A 23,449-nucleotide genomic window follows, 5' to 3' on the forward strand; every position below is an offset into this window, starting at 1 on the left:
TTTCACCGGCATCCTTATGCAGGAGTGGACTCTCTAACTTGGCTCAGGAGTTAAGCTCCATGTCCCAGGGAAACACCTTCCCACTTCCACAGCCTGGCTAGCTCGAAAAACTACTTGTCAATTAGAGGGAGCAGAATATGTGATTTAGGGAACTTTACCTGGACAGTGTGCAAGCAAATTCCAAGTGCTTCTAATAGGCTGCCAGTAAACACGGAATAACATTTATTGGGGTAAATGTAGGGGTTCAGGAATACCCAAGCAAAAGGAACAATTAAATCTTTCATATTCAGAAAACAAAGTGTTACATGAGAGGAGAGAAAGTGAGAGACAAGCCAGAGATTATAACAGGGAATGGTCAGAGAAGTGGAAGACAGAGGGATTTAAAGAACGGGAAAGATGTTTTTAAAGAAAATGTGAAAAGAGGAAGATTTTACCTATCTCAGTCAGCTGAGCTGGCTAGATTAGGTTTGTTTCCAGTGATTCAGTGTAGGACTTCCAGAGGTCTCAAGGAAATAGGAGAGTGGTTCCCAAATGTTTTTACAAACACACACCCCTTTCCTGGTGTTCGGTCTACTGCACATTCAGGTTACAATCAACAAGTCTTCAAGACATAATGTGCTCACCAAGAAAGAGACTGTGTAGGACCAAAGCAGATGGGATAGACTTAGAAAGGTGCAGCTGTTAATCACTGAACTTTTTTTCCCTTTTCTTCAAAGCAGCCAGGGTGATTATTAATCTGAACTGCCCAATCAGGGGGTCAGACATACTGCCCTGGGCTGGAGTTGGCCCATCTAGGCTTGTTATCTGTGCCCAAGCAAGGAAGAGGAGGGTGGTGCAAAAGACCCATGTCAGGTTAGCTGGCCTTTTGCAAGGAGTCCAGTGAATTCAAAAGCTGAGTTCACTCCAAAGGCCTGGATGGGCCAATTCCCATCTAGAATCTAGAACTGAGAACCCTTTAAATGCATTTCAACTGCAGCTATCTGGTGATCCCAAAAAAACCTTGAATATTTTCAATATTTTTCAGGCTTTGCCATTTCAGATTGATGGAAAACAGCTAAATATATAATCTCCAACTGAACTAATACCTGAAAAATACTAATAAGGTATTTTTTCAGGATTTTATTTTGGCTTGGATAAGCTTTATACACACTTCCATCTACCAATCAGAGGATGCCACCAATCGCAGGTAGGTTGGAGGAGCCGTGTGATGCTGTACTGAAGCTTTCTGAAGTTGGTTTTAGCAAACTACCAGTTTTGAGTCCAAATTTCTCCCAGTTTAAGGCTTTTGCTTTCTAAAATTCTATAGGCCAATGTATATCTGTGAACAGCTCTTTTCTGTAACAAATGTCAATAAATAAAAAGTATACCCTCAGATTACAGATATACACCTAAACAACACACTCAAGATTACTGTAACACATACTAAATGACTTTAGATTTTGATGTAATAATTCAGAGCAAGAGGTGTCAGTATTCAAATATTTAACAATCTTTATTTAAGGAAATAGTGTGTGTTAATATCTCAAGCATGTTTGTAGTAAAAATATTTTTAGTCCTATAAAGTTTATATATCTGGTACCTGGCATACTTGGCCTAGCCTGTCAGTGACATTTATGTCAGATCTGGCCCTCATAACAAATTGCTCCAGCACCTTATCTAAATGATCTTTCCCCATTACTAGCCCTTCAAGAAAAGTGCCTTTCTATCCCCTGCTCTGAAGTAAAAACAAACAAACCCTCCCTGCTGGGATCATGGAGCTTCCCTATGTTGCTGTCTAGCAGAAATGGGAGAGAGAGACTGAAACTGGCAGCATTGATTAGATTACACATTACAGATTAGGAGTTTTCCTGAATCGCTTTTTCCATTTGAATATATCAGAACGCTTGGAAGGCAGATGAAAAAAAAACATTTTATATACCAAACATGCTGCAAATACCTCATGAGACATACAGAATAAAGCCTAAACCATCAATTTTACAGACAGCAGAGGGAGTGGGAGGTTTGCAAACAATGATTAAAAGGTTGACATGGGGGAGGTATAGCTTGTGATATCTACACAAAAGTGTACAAGAAAAGCATGGTGCTTTTACAATTAGTGATGATACCAAATACTACATATGTCAACGCATTCAAACCTTGTACAAGCTACAAAATGTCAAGTTCATTAAGCTCCTAGATAATGCAAGTCAATCATAATGGTACATTCTAATTCAATAGTTTTAATAGAATTATATGATTTTCTGTTATTTGGTACATTTCTAAATGTTATAGGCACATTTCTAAATACTGCTATTTTTGACGTTGAATATGTGTCATCCCCTCCCAGGACTGACCTGTTTGTCCTACCTGCTTGGCAGGCATTTTTGAAAACATACATATTATATGATAGCAAGTTTGGCAGACAAGAGACATTTTAAAAGACATATATATTATGATAGCATGTATCACATTAGAGACTACAGTTTAATGAGCCTCAGATGATATCATTAATGGCTGATATTTCTAAGTTGTGTGAGTGTATTCCTTGAGTAGATAGAGATTTGCAATCTGGACTTTTTTGCAGCACCTGATATGAGCTTCCAGGGATACTGATCTGAATAATTATTCTTCAACCCAAAAACTTCAGAGGGAAAAAACTGCTGAATTAGAATGTATTCACGTTTGTAACCTGATTGACCCTAGTCTTATGCTTACATGTATTTCACATGTTACACACTGAACCTCTTGCATTTTTAACAACTGTTCACAGTTACCTCCCTCTGTACTCTGTGGTATACCCTCATAAAAAAAAACTTTAAGTGGGTAGCTGAATAATTTGGTAATTCCCAAACTGTGAGCTAGAGTACCATGAGAATAAAGGATTATGTGATCCAAAGATCCCATTCAACTACTCATCATATCTCTTCAAGGCTCTTTCCAGCCCCTGGTGGGGAGGAGTAACTCTACAGTATCTCTGCATTGGATGCAAATTCATTCTTGGCTGTTGGAGACGTTACTCATTGTATCTATGCCTGAGTCACTTCTCTGGACTTGCCTCCTTCAAATTATGCCAATCCAGAACAGTGTACTGCCCTAGCCAAGCACACCCAGTGGCAGTCCTGATAGCTACACCCTCAGCCGGTAAACCAAGCCCAACTCACAATCCAATAGCAAATTCCAGTCTGAGTCTTAATACCAGTCAGTCAGAATAAAGTTGGGAACTGGAGTCAAGGTGATAGAAGGGTTTGTGCACAGGTTGCACCCATGCCAAGGGGCCATTTCTGCCTTGCTTAAGTGCAGCCTGACTAAGGGGTTAATTGGCTGCACCTGGGGATTCAATCACTGTCTGTTAAAGCTGCCTCAGCTGGGCCCAGTCTAGCTTGACAGCGTTCCATGAGCCAGGTGCTCCGGTGGTGAGCTGTCAAGTCGACCTGCCTGTATCGTCTCCGGCGCTCTGGTGAGCTGTTTGGTCAGGGGAGCTACTGCCTTTGACTGGGGTGATGCTGGTGCAAAGGGACTGGTGAATCCCTGGCTGGGCATTCTCATCAGGTCTTTGAACATCCCGATCGTCCTGCAGCGCCTTGCCAGTCTGCCCTGCCTCTTCCTCATCCTCAGAGAGTAGCAGCGGCAGAGCTCCTGGTGCAGGTGCGGTCTCCAGCTCTGTGGGCATACCATCCCCCCTCCCAGTGCCCCCTCCACAGGGTTGGGTCCTGGCTCAGCAGGGTAGTGCCGGTGGAATTCCTCGATCAGGTCCAGGGCGTGTACATAACTGGCGGGTTCTCAAGAGCGATCTTTGTGATCATACTCCTAGTCCATTAGATTCTGGAGGGTGCCTTGACGCACACTGGAGTCCAAGACCTGCTGGACTCCGTACTCCTGCCTCCGTACTGCCCAGCTCTCATTACATTAGATTAGATCTAGTGCCCCACCCTGAACAAGGAGGGATTACTAGAGATTATGGTCGCCATTGTGATTGTTATTTTAATGGGGATTTTATTGGGGTTTTATTGTTTTAGAATATGTGTAACCTATGTGTAAACCGCCGCGAGGCTACGGCAAGTGGTGGTAGAGAAATAGAAAAATAAATAAACAATAAATAAAAAACCGACAGGGGAGATGGAGGGGTTGAAGTGGAACACAGGGTGGATCCAATGGGTCTGAGGCAGGTAAAACCGGAAAGCCACAGGGGTGACTTGCTCCATTACCTTCAAGGGTCCTATGAAGTGGGTATCTAGCTTCTTAAATTCTCAGGCTGTCCTGATATGCCAGGTTGAAAGCCATACCTTGTCACCAAGGACAATGGTGGGTATCTGCAGTCTGGTGGGTATCTGCCTATGCCTTGTAACATTCCTGTGCCTCCTGGAGGGTGTTTTTCAGCATCTGTTTTTGGGCTTGCAATTCTTCCAGGTTGGCTGCTGCCCAGGCCGTATGTGGCGTGATGGTGTCTGGAAGGAACTGGGGGTGATACCTATACACAGCCTGGAACAGGGTCATCCGGGTGGACACATGGATGGCATTATTATGTGCATTCGGCCAGAGGGAGCCAACAGAACCAGTCATCCTGTTGGTAGCATACATAGCATCGCAGATACTGTTTGATGACTACTGGCTCTGTCAGTTTGGCTAGATAGAGGGTTGTCTGGGGGTGATGCGCACTGGGTAGACTGGTTCCAAGGGCAGAATGCAGCCCTCACCAGAAGCGGGAGGTGAACTGTACATTGCAATCTGTGATGATCTGGTCTGGGAGTCCATGGAGTTTGAAGGCATGAGCAAGTAACAGGTGGGCAGTCTCCCTAGCCTTGGGCAGCCCACGGTATGGAACAAGGTGCACTATATTTGAAAAGCAGTCCACCACCACTAGGATTATGGTGAACCCCTTTGAGGCAGGTAGGTCAGTCATAAAGTCCATTGTGACCTCTCGCCAGGCACCAGAGGCAGTGGTTGTAGTAGACCAATTGGCCACCCAGGTGCATATTTGGCCTGCCTACACATGGGATAGGAAGCCATGTACTTTTCTACATCCCCTTATACCTGGAGCCACCAGAAATATCTGTTGACCAGTTGTAGAATTTTGTACTGGCCAAAATATTTGGTGGCTGGGTCATCATGAGTCACTTTCAGGGTTTGAACACAGAGGTCAGCGGTCAGAAGCACCACACACTCCTGATGATGTAACAGCCTCTGCTGTAGATGAAACTCCAATGGCTCCCCAGTATGTTACTGCAGCCACTGGATATACTCCTGGATCCATGGATCCCTGTCCTGTTGATTCTGCACTTGTGGAAATTTGGGCTGGTCTGGCAGGGTGGCAAAGACAGAGAAAGGTAGCCGTGGCGGAGTCTGACTGGTACTGAGATTGTCTCAAGAGAGTATCTGGCTGCCAGGGATGTATTCAATCTCGAAATTGAACCAGGTGGAGAACAGTGCTCACCGGATCTGATGCTGGTTCACACAGCAGGTGGACTGGAGGTACTCCAAGTTCATCTTCCGTCTTGTCGTGCAGTCCCACATTGGGACTGCACACGAGCAGGCCTGCCGCTTGGAACTTCCCTAGCTAAAAGTCTCCAAAGAGGGCGCTCCACTCCTCAACCGCGCATGTGCAGGATTTCCCGCGCACCGGTCACGTGGAGACGAGGCAGAGTGCCCACCCTCCTCAGTTCTCTTTTGGCCGTGGCGGATAGTGGACGTCTCTTTGCTATGCCCTGCCTGCCCGGCTAGAGGTGGTGGCGGCCTGGACACTACAGTTCTCCAGTCTATTAGTCCTGGGGGACTTTAACGTCCATGCTGAGCTACCGTCCTTTAGAATCGGACAGGACATGGTGTCAACCATGGCAACACTAGGGCTCTCGCAATTTGTTGTTGGCCCTACCCATCAAGCAGGTCACACCCTGGATCAAATTTTCGGCGTAGGTCTGGATGTGGATCTGGTCACGGCAACTGCTGTGCCATGGTCAGACGACAACGCCCTAAAGGCTCGGCTAAGGCTCCCACCACCTCCTCAGTTGGGCGCCGAACAAATTTTAGCTCGCCCACGGAGACTTATGGATCCAATTGGATTCCTGAACGCTCTGTGGGAACCAATGCCTCCTGGCACTTCTCTCAATGGCCTGGTCAGTGACTGGCATAACAGACTGCTGCCTGCCATTGAAGAGATAGCTCCCCGACGCCCTCTCCAGCCCTGTCTCAAGCGGGGCCCCCTGGTACACCGAGGAGCTTCGCAACAAGAAACGGGAACTGAGACGGCTAGAGCGAGTTTGGAGGAAGACCCGTGACGAAGCCTTGAGAACATCTTATAGAATGCAGATGAAGGCCTATGAGACGGCGGTGAAGTAAGTAAAACGCAATTTTTACTCGGCGACCATCGCATCTGCAGACTCACGCCCAGCTCAATTGTTTAAGGTAGTTCGATCCCTCATCGCCTTGGTTGAAGGGCAACAAAACAGTAGCCAATTGGACATCAGCTGTGAGGCATTTGCGAGTCATTTTGCAGATAAAATCTCGACACTCCACCATGACCTCCCACCAACCTTAGATACAAAAAGTGAACTAGAGGCCCCTTGGCCATCTTTGGAGAAAACCCTGAGTAACTTCAGACGACTCACGCTGACCGAAGTGGACAGGATTCTAGCGACAACAAGGCCAACTACATGCCCACTAGACCCTTGCCCATCCTGGCTCTTAAAAACAGCTAGCATAAGGATAAAGGGCCCCTTCCAGGAGATAATCAACCTATCTCTCACAATGGGAGAATTCCCGGAGGGATTGAAAGAGGCTGTGGTACGCCCACTGCTGAAAAAAACATTGCTAGATCCGCGAGAGTTTAACAACTACAGACCCGTCTCACATTTAGCGTTTCTGGGGAAGATGATAGAAAGGGCAGTCACAAACCAACTGACGGAATACCTGGAAGAGGCTTCGGTCCTAGACCCATCCCAGTCAGGCTTCCGGCCTGGCCATGGGGTAGAGACAGCGCTAGTCGCCCTGACAGATGACCTCCGTCGCCAGTTGGACCGAGGCGGGTCGGCACTGCTGATATTACTAGACCCCTCAGCAGCGTTCGACACTGTTGATCATTACCTTCTAGCTCGCCGCCTCATCGATGCCGGAATACAAGAGACAGCCCTTCAATGGCTGAACTCCTTCCTCCAGGATCGTGGACAGAGGGTTGCAATAGGAGAGAAAACATCAGACCATCGGCAACTTACTTGTGGAGTCCCACAAGGAGCGGTCCTCTCTCCCATCCTATTCAACATCTTCACGCGCCATCTCGCACAACTGGTATGGAGGTTTGGGCTGGGTTGCCATCAATATGCAGATGACACCCAGCTCTTCCTCCTGATGGATGGCCTGACTCTCCCCCAGAAGCGTTAGCCAGCTGCCTGGAAGCAGTGATGAGATGGCTCAAGCAGAGTCGTCTGAAGCTCAATCCTTCAAAGATGGAGATCCTGTGGCTGGGTAGGAAGGGCCCATGCGAGGAAGAACGTCTGCCTGCCCTGGATGGTGTGCAGCTCTCTACGGCTTGCTCCGCCAGGAATCTAGGCGTGAATCTGGACACTTCCCTCACAATGGAGGCCCAGATCACAAAGGTAGCGCGACTGGCATTCTACCATCTCCGCCAAGCCAAACTACTAGCGCCCTACCTGGCCCCGGAACACCTAGCCACAGTGATCCATGCGATGGTCACCTCTAGACTGGACTTTTGTAACTTGCTCTACGCAGGCCTGCCCTTAGCCTTAAACTACAGCTGGTTCAAAATGCAGCGGCCAGGATCCTCACAGCAACACCGTGGAGGTCTCACATCCGGCCTATTCTCCAACAGCTGCAACGGTTGCCAGTTGAATTCCGGATCAGACTAAAGGTTCTGGTAATTACCTTCAAGGCCATACGCGGTCAGGGCCCAGTGTACCTGAGGGATCACCTCCCCGCTTATGCCCCCAAAAGAGCTCTGCGCTCCACTGCCACCAACCAGCTAAAGATCCCTGGCCCTAAAGAAGTCTGCCCGGTCTCAACCAGGGCCAGAGCATTCTCTGTTCTGACTCCCACCTGGTGGAACGAGCTCCCGGAGGAGATCAGGGCCCTGACGGAGCTTAAACAGTTTCGCAGGGCCTGCAAAAAGGAGCTCTTCTGCCAGGCATTTGGTTGAGACCAGATGCAATCAACAGCGACTGAAAGGCCCCTGCTCCCCCCCTGCCCCCCCCTCAGAATTCCACCAACATGCTCTGGACCTGTTTGTATTGTTGCATTGTTGTTTTGTCTAAAATATTTATACTGTTACATTGTTATACGGTTACAACCATTAGTTATTATTGTAAAGTTATTAACATGTTTATAAATTGTTTTATGTATTGTTGTTTGTTCTTATGTAAACCGCCCTGAGCTCCCGGGGAGGGCAGTAAATAAATAAATAAATAAACAAACAAACAAACTTTTAGCTGCGTCAGTTCAGATTTTTTCCCCCCTTGAAATGGCGCCTAGGGCGATTTTTAAGAAATGCGGTCAATGCGCTGAGGAAATGCCTGTGACGGATGAGCATGACCGCTGTCTTACTTGTTCGGGTGAGGTTCACTCTGTGCCTTCATGTGCTATCTGCCAGAAGTTTACTCTGAAGGCGTGTTCTGATAGAGCTGCAAGATTGAAGACTTGGTCTCAGAGGGTTTCCAAGAATTAGAATTAGGCTTGGTGGTGGATAGGGAGTAATCCCGCCTTACTTTTTCGCGGCAGGTGGAATTTATAGGGTCGTTCTTGGACTCTGCTACCGCTACCGCTTCCTTGCCAGTCCATAGAATACGTTCCTTGGTCACAGTTCTCGATTCCTTGAGACGGAACCGATGGCAACCTGCATACATATTTCAACGGGCACTTGGTCTGATGGCCTCAATGACAGCCGTTGTTCCTTATGCCAGGTGGCATATGAGGAGTCTTCAGTCCTGGTTTCTTTGACGGTTTAACCCGTTGAGACATTCCCCCTTTCAACATTTTTCGGTGCCCAGGTCAGTTGTCCAATCCCTCGACTGGTGGTTATCTGAGGATGCTCTGTCGAGGGGTGTACCTTTTGGCCCATGGATGCATGATTTGGTTTTAACCACTGATGCGTCCTTAGAGGGTTGGGGTGCTTACTGTGGGGAGCTTTCGACTCAGGGTTGTTGGTCCCCTTTAGAACGTACATTACATATTAACTTACTTTAACTTCAAGCTGTGGTTTTGGCCTTAACCGCTTTCTCAGATTTGTTCCGGAGCAAGAGGATTCTTCTTCGGACCAACAATACTTCTATTTTACGTCAACGAGCAGGGGGGAACCGGGTCTATAGCCCTGTGCTCCGAGGCTCTGGAAGTGTGGTGAACTCTTTTCAGAATTCAGGCGGATATGAGGGCTATCCATATAGCAGGCGCCATGAATGCCAGGGCAGACAGATTGAGCAGGGTTTTTTCCCAAGAGTACGACTGGACAACGAGCAACCAGGTCTTAGCGGAACTGTTTTCCCTTTGGGGAACCCCCCAGATAGACCTTTTCACCAGAGCACATTCGGCGAAAGCCCGCAGTTTTTGTTCTCCAGGGGGGATAGATCCACAATCTCTGGGGGATGCGTTCCAGATTATGTGGACGGGTTCTTTATTACGCATTTCCCCCATTACCTCTTATTCCACGGGTATTGGCGAAAATGTCAGCAGACAATACAGATGCGATTCTGATTGCCCCTTTTTGGCCCCGTCAACCTTGGTTTACCAGGCTGAATTTGATGGCCAAAGGCCATTGGATCCGACTCCTGTCGGATCCTTCCCTCCTGAGGACTGGTTCCCAGACAACACCCGATTTACTCAGGCTCCATCTTACGGCATGGAGTATCCTACCATTATCGAACCCTTCCCTGCAAGTGTAAGGGAGGTTTTACTGCATTCCCGGAAGGTTTCTACTAGACGTAGTTATCAAAATAAGTGGTTTAGATTTGGTGTTTGTCACAACACCTTTGTCCTTTTACTTTCCCCTTGCCACAGGTTCTGTTATATTTATGGGAATTGGCAAGCTTTGGTCTGTCAGTTACTTCTGTTAAGACTCACTTGGCGGCATTGGCTTCTTACCACGTCGAGATACAGGGTACCTCATTATTTTCCCATAAGTTATCTAAGCGTTTTCTTAAGGGTCTTGCCAATTTGTTTCCACCCCGACACCCACCAATCCCTCAATGATCTTTAGAGGTGGTACTGCAGGCTTTAATGAGTTCCCCCTTTGAGCCTATGGATTCCATCTAATTAACTTTGCTATCTATGAAGGTAGTTTTCTTAGTTGGTATTACATCTGCTAGAAGGGTTAGTGAACTGGCCTCATTTAGAATAGATTCCCCCTTTCTAAAGGTTTTCCCTTCTAGGGTAGTCCTCCATCCGGATTGACAATTTTTACCTAAGGTGGTCTCACAGTTTCACCTTTCTCAGTGAAAAAACCCTGCCAGTTTTTTTCCCAAATCCTCAGTCACCTGGTGAACAGAAATTACACAATTTAGATGTTAAGCGTGCAATTCTTTATTATTTGGATAGGACCAGGGATTTCAGGAAGTCATTTTCCCTGTTTGTTTGTTATTGGGGACCTAAGAAGGGATACAGGGCATCTTCCCAGACTCTTTCTTGATGGCTGGTGTCGGCGATTCGTGCCTCATACAGAGCTGCAGCACTCCCGTGCCCATTACATCTGAGGGCGTATTCGTTGAGGGCTCAGGCTTCTTCTGCTGCGTTCCAGAGACAAGTTCCTCTTTGTGACATCTGCAAGGCAGCAACATGGTCTAATGAGAGCACATTCATCAAACATTCTGCGATTGATTTGTCAGCGAAAGCAGAGGCTCGATTTGTAACATCTGTCCTGCATTCGCTTTTTTCCTGATGGACTCACCCTCCACCACAGGTATTTAGCTCATGAAAATCCCAATGTGGGACTGAACTTCAAGACGGAAGATGAAAACAGAGTTGCTTACCTGTAACTGTTGTTCATTGACATCTTGTGTGCAGGCACACATTCCCTCCCACCTGCCCCGCTGAGTCCTTAAGATGCCTCGGGTACTGAGGAGCGGCAGCAGAGAAATGAGGAGGGTGGGCGCTCTGCCCCGTCTTCACGTGACCAGTGTGCGGGAAATCCTGTGCATGCGCGGTTGCGGAGCGCCCTCTTTGGAGACTTTTAGCTAGGGAAGTTCCGAGCGGCAGGCCTGCACGTGCACAGCCACAATGTGTGCCTGTACACAAGACGTCGATGAACAAGTTACAGGTAAGCAACTTTGTTTTCCGATGGTCAGTTTGAACCCAGACAGAGTGTTTGGCTCCTTCTAGGTGGTGGCGCCAGGTCTCAAAAGCTGCCTTAATGGCTAGCAACTCCCGTTCCCAGATTGTATAATTTCGTTCACTGAAGTGAACAAAATTATATGTGGATCAAGTTGTTTGCCCCATGCAGGTCTAGTTTGGTGAAAATCTGGGCCCCCCTTACCTGGTCCAAGAGTTCAGAGGGGTAAGGAGTAGCGATCTTTGACAGTGATCTGGTTGAAGGCCCGGCAGTCACGGCACATTCTCAGTTCCCCGCACTTATTTTTTACAAACAGAATGGATGTTGAAGTTGGTGCTGTGGTGAGATGGATGAATCTGCACTGGAGGTTCTTTCTAGGAACAACTGAAGCGTCTGTAGGTCTGGCTCTTAAAATGTGTACAGCCTTTTGACTGACACAGCAGCCCCCAGCTTGAGATCTATCCCACAGTCATATTCTCTACATGGGGGGAGACGAACTGCTATTTTCTCCTTGAAAACATCCGCATAGTCAGGCGGCAGTTCCTCAATTTGGGTTGCCAGCAGCAGCATGGTCGAATGGGCACACCCCTTGGTAAATCGCACTTCCAGCTTTTTCCAGTTTATGTAGGGGTTCTGCTGGGCCAACCAACCATACCCAGCACCAGGGGAAAATGCGGCATATGAGCTATGTTGAATGTGATAGTTTGAGGGCTGCTGTACCTAAAGGAACAAGAGTTCTGTCTCCCACTTAATGCGGCCTGCTTCTATCAGGCAGCTGACTATGGCCTCTACCTATGTTGGATTGGCTTTCCACCGAATGGACACTGCCTTCTGCTCTTGGAAGCAATTGTTTAGGACCGAGTGGCCCAAGACTCCACCAATGTATGTATCAGCAACCAGGATCCCACAGGCAGGAGCAGGTGACTTATCGTGTCACAGACCCACCAGTTCCTCCCAAGCGACCGCGCCCTGTGTTGCTGGGGAATGGGCATTTTCTGCCCTGGGTTTCTTTTCTCTGGGCATTGCTTTGCATAATGCCCCCTCCTCCCAATAGAGGCATAGATTGTGCTGGCATTGGCGCTGTTTCTGTGTGGGGTCAAGGCAGGGCCAAGCTCCTCCTTGCTGCATCAGGTCTTCCTCTCTTGGGGAGGCCAGTGTCTTAGGAGGAAGGTTGCAAGGTAAGGACCAGCTACTTAGGAGGCAATGCCATGGCTTGGCCTGGGGGAGTCAATGCTCCTCCAGGCAGTTGTCGATTCAGTAGCAGAGCTGAATAAATTCCCTCAGAACTCTGGGCAGCTCCATGTGGGCTAGTTCATCTAGAACTTCATCTGATAATCCAGTTACAAACTGATCCACTAGCGCCAGCTGATTCCAGTCTAGATCTTGGGAAATCATCTGGAACTCTGCTGCGTAGTCCTGTACGGATCTGGAATCATAGCACAGTGGTTGCAGGCACCAGCTGGCTCTGAGCACCTTTTGGGCATCCCCAAATTACCTCATCTAACCTCACTTCAAAAGCTTGAAAATGTGCCAGTTTGGGGGCATTGGTGAGTAGCAGTGGAATTGCCCAGCGGGCTGTGGACCCTTTTAACAGGCTAATAAGGAAACTGACTTTTTTCTGATCTGACGGAAACTCATGAGACCACACTGCTATGAAGAGTTTTACCTGGGCTAGGAAGTTTGAAAATCCTCCTGGCACCTGTCTAATTTCTCTGGCACCTTAAGAGGACTGGGAGTGGCCACTGCCACCCCAGCCACTTGCTATAGAGCCAACATGGCAGTGATCAGCTCTTGCACCTGGTTTTCCAGTGCTTGATTGCAAGCAACAAGGTTGATTAGTTGCTGCTCCATGGCATCCTGGGTAAATCTGCGCAATTGGCTCGAGGTGCGGTGGCAGGTGCAAAAAGTCCTGCCTTAGCCAGGCACACCCAGTGGCAGTCCTGATAGCTACACCCTCGGCTGGTAAGCCAAGCCGAACCCACAATCCAATAGCAGAGTCAAAGTCCAGTCCGGATTTTAACACCAGTTGGTCAGAAGTCCAAGGGAGAGTAGGCAGCCAAAGTTGGGAACTAGGGAGACAGAGTAAGAGCCAGAACAAAGTCAAATACCAGAGTTGTAGTCCAAGACGATGTAAGAAGTCAGGAAACAGGAGATCAGTCAGGCAAAGCTTCGCTGAGGCAAGAGCAGATCAGGAACTGGAGTCGAGGTGATGGGAGGGCTTGCGCACAGGTTGCACTCACGCTGAGGGGCTGTTTCTGCCTTGCTTAAGTGTAGCCTGGCTAAGAAGTTAATTGGCAGCACCTGGGGACTCAAATTCAGTCCCTTGAAGTGGCCTCAGCTGGGCCACATCTAGCTTGACAGCGTGCCATGAGCTGGATGTTTTGGCGGCAAGCTGTCAAGTCACCCTGCCTGCATGGTCTCCAGCGTTCTGGTGAGCTGTCTGGACTGGGGAGGGGTGCTGCCTCTGACTGGGGCGATGCTGGTGAGAAGGGCATGGTGTCTCCCTGGCTGGGAACTGGCTGTGCGTCCACGTCAGAGTGTTGATCATCCTGCAGTGCTTTGCTGCTCTACCCCACCTCTTCCTCATCCTCGTGCTCTGAGAGTAGCAGTGGCAGAGCTACTGCCACAGGCGCAGCCACGGTCTCTGGCTGTGTGGGCATAACAGTGATTTATGCACAAATACATGGAGTAGGCTTCTTCAAGGGTATGCAAATCTTACTCCTTCATACCCTAAAAGTAAATTTTTCAAATGTAAAAGTGAAGCCTTGCCAGTTTTATGCTTCTGCTAGCACGTTTGGAAAACATGAAGTCAAGGATTATGGCATTATTCAACTTAGTTAATATTGTGTTCAATATTTCAAAACTGGGGACGGCTTTGAGAATATTCCAGCCTTTCTACCTGTACAACTTCCCTCTTTGGAGGCTCAACTTTGTTAGTGTTGCCATCCTGTGCCAGAAAGGTCACAGACTATAATAATTTATCAAGAACATCCTCTCATTTGGGTGCTGTGAAGGGTTTTCAATTACACATAGCAAGCGGGGGAGGCTGAAAGGACTGGGCATCCAATAGCCAGGATGAAGCATCAAAAACAGCTGGTCTGTGGGCTGTGTGGCTACATACAAAACTATGGCAAGAACCTTTTTACTGGGGGGGGGAGTGGGAGAAAGGTTACAGATATGATTGAAAAATGGCCATTCCCTCACATGGCACACCTTCCCATCTCAAACCAGCATGTGTGTCACTGGTATGAACCTTTTGCTCTTGGCTGTAACTTTTGCAAAATCCCAGTGTAAATAAAAAAGCAAGGAGTTTTACAATTAATCACAACATTTATTGAAACCTCCCCATGTGTTCATTTACACTGTGGGCAACTGCTTGGCAGTATGTGATCTGGCATTACTGCCTTTATGAAACAAATATATTATTGTATTACTAGCCAAGCGTGCAACAAGATGCAGGCATAAGCTTGCAGTTGTTCTTCCCTCCCTCCACCCTTCCCCTGTTAATTCCCTAATACTACATTCATACTGAAAGGTTGCAGTGCCGAACCATGCAACACCCGAACTCTGCTAAAATCAATGAAGTGGGTTTCAGGATTGTTGCCTACATGCTGTTATGCTGGCTGAGCAGAACACAGTGATAAGACCCCAACATTGATGGATCATACCGAATCATTAACAAGAATACAGCTCATAAATGATATAGGGAATAGAAGGGGAATGTTTAGCCTCAATCCCCCAGAGCCCAAATGGAAATGGGAACATAACTTTTCTAATGATTCTGAACTCCTAATGCAACTGAGGCACAGTCCACTCAGGAACCATGCCTAAAGCAATTCAGGTGTTCCTAGGGATGTTTAGATTTTGAAAAATACTAACACAGCCTTATCTATCCACTTCTTTAGCTTTTCCCTCCCAATGTAATTTCCAGGTCAAATTTGGAATCACAGAGGGTACACTATTGCAGGTCATAGAGACCAGAACCATAAAGCGTAAACATGCTGATTACCCATGGCAGGGGAGGGGGGAACCATTGGTTGTCAATAAGTTAGCAGTTGTTTCATTTCTTCTACCTTCCTTCAGTTTTCCTTTCAGTAACATTGGGAAGGCAGAAGCTATCTTACACAATATTGTGTATGTTTTCCAAATCTGGGAAGAAATCCAATCCCCAATAAGTGAGCAATCCATGAAATCCAAAAATGGGAACACACAAAAACATAAACGTTGCCTTGGTCACTCTTTGAATTTCCACTCCTGCCGGCACATTGGGCAATGTTGCTGAACTTGCTGGGAGTTGAGCCACTTCAAAATGCAATGCATATGAAAACAGTGTGAACACTGGCCCCATACCAGAGGGCAGTCATCTCCAGGCACTTTACCTGCAAAACATAAGATTAATTAAGAGAAAGTTGGGAGACCATATGTACATGGAAAGATGAAAGACAGTGGGCACACAGCCCTACTACTCACAGTCTGGGCAGCAGCCATTGAAGGCCATCCGGCAAATTCCACAGTTCTCATCATTGGCAACCCACAGCCATGAGGCAACTCCATGCCAGCACTTGATTTCCACTTTCATTGTATCCAGACTACATACCAAACTTAAGATGGAATCTGAGGGAATAAAGAAAGAACCTAGATGGGACTTAGATCCATTTCTACAGACTCGAAATTGAGCGGAATGTTATTTACATTTTTCTACAGAGCTTACTGAGGTTTCTTTATCACTTCTAGAACAAGAAGAGTTGGTTTTTATACCCCTCCTTTCACTACCAGGAGCCACAAAGCAGCTTACAATTGCCTTCCCTTCCTTTCCCCACAAGGGAGGTAGGTGGGGCCGAAAGAGTCCTGAAAGGACTTTGTGAGAACAGTGCTTTCAAGGCTGTGACTAGCTCAAGGTCACCCAGCTGGCTTCATGAATGGGGAATCAAACCTGGCTTGCCAGATGTGAAGCCACCACTCTTAATCACACCAAGCTTTCTTTGCCATTGTACGATGCAATACATACTAAAATTAGGACTCTGCATTTACAGATGAGTAGACAGTGAGGAAAGGCTTGGAATTCACTCAGAAAAGTTGTCAAGTATACTCTCAGTTCCTCCAGCATCCTCACAGGGACAGCCCTTCAGTGGCTGATCTCCTTTCTCCAGAACCAGACACAGAGGGTTACTGTGGGGGAAAAGTTGTCATGTCCATGCAGGGTTTCACAGGGAGCGCTTCTCTCCCCCACACTGCTGTTCAACATCTTTATGTGCCCTCTGGCTCAGCTGGTCCAGAGTTTCAGGCTGAGCTGTCACCAATATGTGGATGACCCCAGCTCTATCTCCTGATGAACATCTGCATGGACTCCCTCACCCCCAGATGTTTGGAAGTCGTAGCTGGATGGTTAGAGTAGACTTGCCTGAAACTCAACCCCTCCTGTGGCTCGATAGAAAGGGACCAGATCAGGAAGTGCAGTTGCCCACTCGGGCCAGGGTGCAACTTAACATCTTGCCTGTGGCCAGGAATTTGGGTGTGATTCTGGATGCACCCTTATCAACGGAGGCCCACTACTAGCACCCTATCTGTCTTTGGATCACTTGGCCAGTGATCCATGCAATTCCGGGATTGATTTCTGAAACTTGCTTGATGTGGGCCTTCCCAGGAAATTTCCTGACCAGGAAATTGCAGCTGGTACAGAATGCAGCTGTTAGGATCCTCACGGGAAGAACCAGGAAAGCCCATATCCAGCCAGTGCTGAGGCAGCTGCATTGGTTGCTGGTTGTGGCCTGGATCCGGTTCAAGTTTCTTGAATTCATCTTCAAGGCCATTTGCGGTCTGGACCCCGCATACCTGTGGGACTGCCTATTTCCCAATGCCCCCCCGGGCTCTTAACTTTGCAGATGTGAACTTGTTGGTGTTCCTCGCCAGTGGGAGGTATGCCTGGCCTTGACTTGGCCCAGGCATTTTTGGTCCTGTCCCTGATCTGGTGGAATGGGCTCCCAGTACAGCTCAAGACCCTGCTGGAATTTTCCCAGGTCTGCAAGGCCTGCAAGATGGAGCTCTTCTTGCCTTTGGTTGAGGTCAGGGCAGTTAGATCTAGGGCCCCTCCCAAAATGGCAAGAACAACAGCCTGCTCCCTTACCATTTATTGCCCCAAAGCACAAGGTGCTGGAAGCCTGTCAAGTATGTGGGGCAACAGTAGGGAAAAATCAATAGATAGAAGGAAAAGAGAAAAGAGGTAAGGTAAAATCCAGGCCCTGACAAGTGAAGACCTGGTTTATTCACACCTGGGGTTAAGATAAAATGGGATGCTATTACAGAATGCAATTTTCTATAATTTATATAGAAAATTTAAATGGTGCTACTCCAGAGGCCTGCTCCAGGCTGCTCGCTAAACTGCAAAGGCCAGTCTGAATGTAGACATATGTGAAAAGGAAAAGCCTTCCACAGTAGAAAATTAGTATAACAGAGAACCTAGCATATACATTCACTTTTCTTGCTGCATTTGTTTGTTATATGCAAGGAGCTTTTAACACTAAGCACTATTGCAAAATGTTGCAGAGAGAGGTTCACATTTTGGAACAGTGCTCAGCTCACTCTTGCACTCCTTTCCCCTGCATACATGAGCTATGCCTAAGATGAGGTGCGCCGGACTCCCTGCGGCGCACGGGCGGCCCAATCATAAGAAACAGCAAAGGAAAGGCTAAGGGGGAGATCAGACCACGGGCATCAAACGCCCTCTTCGCGCGGAAGACGCCAGTAAAACGGCCAGGGTAGGAGAGCGGCCCCCCCGCCCACCTCCCCCTTCAAGAGACAGGCTCCTCCCTCCCTCCTCCCACCCAGTCCCCTCCCTTACAGCGCTCCGCCTCAACCGCTCCAGCTTTGGCGCCCAACCTCAACCGTCTTTTTCTCTCCTTCCCCCCCCCGCCCCCGGTACTGGAAGTCCCGCCCCCACTCTTCCCAGTCTCCCCCGCGCGCTAAGGTCCCATAAAGCCTTGCGCGTCAGCCACGACTGGCCCTTTATTTCACAAAAAGTTGGTCCTTGCACGTGAGCGCTCTTAAGCTCGCTTTTTATATCCGCCCTATCCGCTTCCGGTCCCGGTGTAGCGCGGCCGGAAGCGTAGGCCCCTGGAGCCGGAGGGAGCCGCCATCATGGGCGACAAAATGGATATGTCTTTGGACGATATTATCAAGCTGAACCGGAGCCAACGCGGTGGAGGTGGCCGGGCCGGCGGTGGTCGGGGCCGGGGAAGAGGAACCTCTGGCCGCGGGGGCGGCGGGGCCGGCCGAGGTGGTGCTGGGCGGGCAGGAGGTGGCCCCCTGCGGAACAGGGCCGCCCTCGCCCGGGGAGGCGGCAGGAACAGGCCTGCACCCTACAGCCGGGTAAGTTCCTGGCCGGATGGAGCGCTTCGGCAGTGGGAGGCAAGTTAGATTCTTTGTGTCGGGGAAGAACTTGGTCCTGCGACTTTCTTTAAAAATATCGCGCTGCGAGAAGAATGCGGCTTAGTGCTTTTAAGATGCCAGGTCTTTTGGTCAGGGTTGGGTTTGTTTGCTTGTTTTTTGCAATTGTTTTCCATGAACCATGAGGTTCAGAGCGTTGTGTTTGCATCAAAGTATGTTCGCGCGTGGGTGGGCGGCCAAGGAAAAAGGAAAGTTAACGAAGTGGATGCATATGGTGAAATTCGCTTGGGACATTGGACTCCGTGTACTAAGATTGTAGTTTTGTTTATAGCCAAAGCAGCTCCCCGAAAAGTGGCAACATGATCTGTTTGATAGTGGATTTGGTGCTGGCGCTGGTGTGGAAACAGGTGGAAAGCTCCTTGTCTCTAATCTGGATTTTGGTGTGTCGGATGCTGATATACAGGTAAGTGTTAATGTGATAGTGCTTTCGTCGTTGTAAGTAATACCGTTTTTGGAAATCTCATATATTAACTAATAAGCAGTTTTTGATATTACATTTTGATCTTATTTAAAAGAAAGTGTATAAGAAAAATATAATTATTCATCTACTAAGTTTTTGTGTTTGGAATAGTGTCATAAAAGCTAATTTTTGGGATTCCCCCCCTAAAATAAGTAATATGCAAGATGAGCACTTATGGAATAGGGGTTATATAAGACTATTTTGTCTGAGTATGGTATTAAAAATTATTCCATTAATTTAGCATTGGTTTTGAAGGATGAGAATGACTTTGTTTTTGTTTTTTTAACATGGTAAAATCTTTTAAATAATTTGGTTGTAAAATATGTTGTGTGATGTCTTAGTTACTGATGCTATCTTCTTCAGCACTATTTCTTCTCCAAATATTCATTCTTTTATGTAATAACTGCAAAATATCTGCCTTATTGCAAGTTTGGAGAAAGGAATAAAGTAATGTTTTTTTCTATATTTTCATACTTGAGTTAGTTTAGTGGGTTTTTTTTTGTTTTTTTTTTTGCAAAGGAACCATTAACATGTCAGTGGAGAGGTAGGGTTATTATTCCTGCTTTTCCGGAGAGCACAGTAACCTAATTTTTTAAGTTAGTCTTATAGTTCTGGGTTAATGATCTTGAGTCTTTTGCTGAAGGTTTATCCCCTTAAAAGCAGTATAGAATTAAAGGCATTTTCTCAGTATGTGAATTAGGTGCAGTAAGAGTTCTGCTTGGAGAAAGAATGTCTAATGGTTGCTTCTTCACTATGGAATAAATTTTGGTTAAAAAAATCAGCTCAGCTGTCTGTCCTAACTTAGGCAGGAGGACATTCCTCCATTGGAAGAATTGCTTATGTTGGTGGAAGTCTACAGTAAATCAAGGGAAGCTTCAAACTCTGCTCAATATATTGGTATCAAAAATGCCTGTTTGTAAAATTTGCGGCCTGTGACACATTTGCACTCCACTGGCTTCATCAGCATCATGCAGGAAGACATATACTGGTAGATGGTAGACAATGACCATTGTTTAGCAAGTGTATTACCCTTTAACCCTTTAGGTTTAGATGCTGCAGTGTAAATGATCACTTACCTGATTCTATGGTGATATTAGATGATTTTGTAACAGCTTCTATGTAGGCTATATGATATATCTCTCTTCACGTTCCAGGAGCTATTTGCAGAGTTTGGGACATTGAAGAAGGCAGCAGTGCACTATGACCGATCCGGTCGTAGTCTAGGTACAGCAGATGTACATTTTGAAAGAAAGGCAGATGCTCTGAAAGCTATGAAACAGTACAATGGAGTTCCCCTGGATGGTACGTACATGCAGTTTGTCAAGGTATTTACTTAATGGCTGGGAGATGGTCAAACTCAGTCATGATCATAAACGGAAATTCTTGTTTTTCCTAGGACGCCCTATGAACATCCAGCTGGTTACGTCACAAATTGATACACAAAGGAGACCAGTGCAGAGGTAGGAGACTTACTTTTGATGGATTCAATTGTATAGCAAAGGCAGCTTTCCTTGTTAGGATTTACCATATTCTCATACCCTTTAGATTGTGCTTAAAGCTAGATGAGAGTCCTTTGATCTGACATCCACGGAGGTTTTTGAAGTATGATTTTTAAAATTTTGATAGGTTTCTTTCTATAGATTTTAACTGGTTAATAAAAATTTATGGTTGTCACTGATGTATTTTAACTGTTCTTGTGTGCCCCAAAAGGGCTGAATATGGCATAATCACATGTGATAAAGCATGTTATCCTTGTCAGCAATTAGGTAAAAGTATTACTGCTTTCTCACTGTTTTCGGGCCTTGGCAGAGGTCAAACTCTTGTCTGGAGAGGGGCAGTGACTCTCCATAATACTGTGTTCTTGCCAGGTAACAAGATATATAGGCCCTGGAACCTCAACAATCATGGAGCGTTCTTTGTAGAGAGTGATTTTGGGGTTATTGATACTATAGCTTATTGGACTTTTTATGATTTTAGTGTAACCAGAGGAGGTATGACCAGAAACCGTGGAGGCTCAGGTGGCTTTGGTGGCGGTAACAGACGAGGCAGCCGTGGCAGCAGAGGCAGAGGCAGAGGTGCTGGCAGGAGTTCCAAGCAGCAGCTCTCTGCAGAAGAATTGGATGCACAGTTGGATGCTTACAATGCCAGGGTAAGTAATAGTGGGTGACCCCTTCCAATGTCATGGTAAAGGTATCCCCTGTGCAAGCACCAGATCATGTCTGACCTTTGGGATGACACCCTGTAGCGTTTTCATGGCAGACTCAATACGAGGTGGTTTGCCAGTGCCTTCCCCAAGTCATTACCATTTACCCCCCAGCATTTTACCGACCTCAGAAGGTTGGAAGGCTGAGTCAACCTTGAGCCAGCTGCTGAGATTGAACTCCCAACCTCATGGGCAGAGCTTCAGACAGCATGTCTGCTGCCTTACCACTCTGCGCCACAGGAGGCTCTTCCAATGTCGTAAGATAGGAATAAATTATTGCTTTCTAAAATTAGGGAAATTGGAGATAATTTTAGAATTACTTTGGTAATAGTGCAATCTCAAGCATGCTAACCCAGACATCTGTTTAAGATTAAAGTCTAAGACTGCCTGCTAAACATGAGTGCCTTAGATGCAGTTTCTTGAATACAAAATACAGCTTTGAATACATATTTTGGTTTCCATCACTTAACATACCACAGAATGGCAAGTACTATTGAATGGAAACTTTTGTACATGCCATGTAAAGTCTTTCACCAACTGCTTTTAATGAGTAGGATAATATAGAGAATTATTGTTATAACCCATCAGATGTACGGATAAGATGCTGCTGCTCAATGCAATGGATAAAGCTCCAGGCAAAACAAGATTGGTCTCCAGGAGATCTATTTTTTAAATATAATTTTGAGTTAGCAGAGAATTCCAGTACACTATTGCAACTTTCAAAGGGTGATCCTTGAAATAATAGGCTATTATCCTGGGTTAAAGACCCCCCCCCTGCATGTATTTAACAACTTTGTAAATCTATCTTTAGAAAAAAACTTATGTCCATAACAGTTGCTAAATGGTGACAATAGCCTTTAGGTTGGACCGTGCTGATGATGGTAGCTAAGTAACTGTCTTTTTATTTTCTTCTAGATGGATACCAGTTAAACTAGTTGGCACATCTCGTGCACGGAAAGGACTGCAGACATCTCATTCCATGCTCCCCAGGGGGAGGGGAAGGGTGTACGGCGGCTACTAATATCAAGGATGGAATTTGTTTTACTTTTATGTTTTGGAATAGGTTTTAAACTCATGTAAAGGTTTCTTTCTTTTTTTAAAAATTCTGAAACAGATCTGTTTTGTACTGAGTTATTTTTGGGAAAAATTTTACTGGTTGCCTGTTGGGCCTTGGTGGCTTTTTCACCTTGGCAGTAATAAATTAGAAATGTGTCTAGAGCTGTAAATGTCTGCTTCCTGTTGCAGCTGGTGTCTAGCCTTGGGGCTGCAGGAACCGAGATGTGTTAGGGAGCAGGTATCTGCCAGCCCCTAGTGACAGAGCTGGTGCTGAGTTGTCCTTCCCGTGGGGAGGGATTCTGCTTTCTCAGGTCTCTCTCCTCCACTATGTCCCAGTTGGGACTTGTAAACCTGTACATCCCCTCCCCTCATCTCCTATGTGCTGACTCTTCTTTTGTCTGTGCTAAAGCCAACCAGTGTGACAGCTTTTTGCAGGGAAATGGTGGTGGGGTTCTGCAGTAAAATAGCTCCACCCTCTGTTATGGAGCGGGAGTAAATTTCTTGTTAAAGTCGTTTTTTGTATTTAACACTTGATTCCAAAGTTCAGTGCTGGTCCCACCTCAGTATTTTTACTGTAAAATAGTTGCTGTGAATTCAGTGACTCCAACATGCCAAGTAAAGATTTAGTCTTTCAACTCGCAATTCCATATTGAATTCTTTTTTTAAGTAAATCTGTTTGATAGAATTTTTCCCCGTTCACTCTGTTCTCATGACTTCCAATACATTGGGATATAACTCTGGTCAGGTTTTTGTGAAATGGGTAGGATGAAAATGTCAGTCAGTAACCTTCAATTGGCATAAAGCAGGCTCTCTCAACCAGGGTTTTGTGAAATCCTGGATTTCATGACGGGCATAGAAGGGTTTCCTAAGTGGGTGGGTATTATTTTTAAATATATTTTTAAAATTTGTCAAAACATCATGGAATACAATCATATATGATCACATTGAACCCCCCCCCCAAATGGCCCATGCAGGGGGTGGGAAGGAAGGGGCCCCAAGTGGGTTTGTACACAGCTATGCTTCCCAACCTTTGTGCCATCTGTATGAT

General features: G+C 46.6%; 2 protein-coding genes and 1 long non-coding RNA gene across 4 annotated transcripts; 1 reads left to right on the forward strand and 2 right to left on the reverse strand.

The window, feature by feature from the left end:
- Positions 1-10,470: 10,470 nt before the first annotated feature.
- Positions 10,471-13,338, reverse strand: LOC143832927 (uncharacterized). The gene is made up of 2 exons (XR_013229455.1): positions 11,444-13,338; positions 10,471-10,731 (listed from the first exon to the last, which is right to left on the reverse strand). It is a non-coding gene; the product is annotated as an uncharacterized LOC143832927 (long non-coding RNA).
- A 1,211-nt stretch (positions 13,339-14,549) lies between these two features.
- On the reverse strand, positions 14,550-18,162 carry ANAPC11 (anaphase promoting complex subunit 11). Of its 2 annotated transcripts, none has more exons than XM_077328073.1 (3): positions 18,078-18,162; positions 15,710-15,853; positions 14,550-15,618 (listed from the first exon to the last, which is right to left on the reverse strand). In XM_077328073.1, the coding sequence occupies exons 2-3, from the start codon at positions 15,816-15,818 to the stop codon at positions 15,473-15,475; spliced, it is 255 nt and encodes an 84-aa protein (XP_077184188.1). In that variant the 5' UTR covers positions 15,819-15,853; positions 18,078-18,162; the 3' UTR covers positions 14,550-15,472. The 2 variants fall into 2 exon arrangements, with proteins under 2 accessions (XP_077184188.1, XP_077184189.1); XM_077328074.1 differs by having other exon boundaries at positions 15,710-15,874; positions 18,078-18,141.
- Positions 18,163-18,229: 67 nt separating this feature from the next.
- Positions 18,230-22,460, forward strand: ALYREF (Aly/REF export factor). Its single transcript, XM_077328068.1, has 6 exons — positions 18,230-18,604; positions 18,954-19,085; positions 20,297-20,444; positions 20,539-20,602; positions 21,120-21,291; positions 22,261-22,460. Exons 1-6 carry the CDS (start codon positions 18,374-18,376, stop codon positions 22,273-22,275), a joined length of 762 nt encoding a protein of 253 aa, XP_077184183.1. The 5' UTR covers positions 18,230-18,373; the 3' UTR covers positions 22,276-22,460.
- Positions 22,461-23,449: the final 989 nt, after the last annotated feature.

This window comes from Paroedura picta, chromosome 3, assembly GCF_049243985.1.
Source record: "Paroedura picta isolate Pp20150507F chromosome 3, Ppicta_v3.0, whole genome shotgun sequence".
NCBI lineage: Eukaryota > Metazoa > Chordata > Lepidosauria > Squamata > Gekkonidae > Paroedura > Paroedura picta.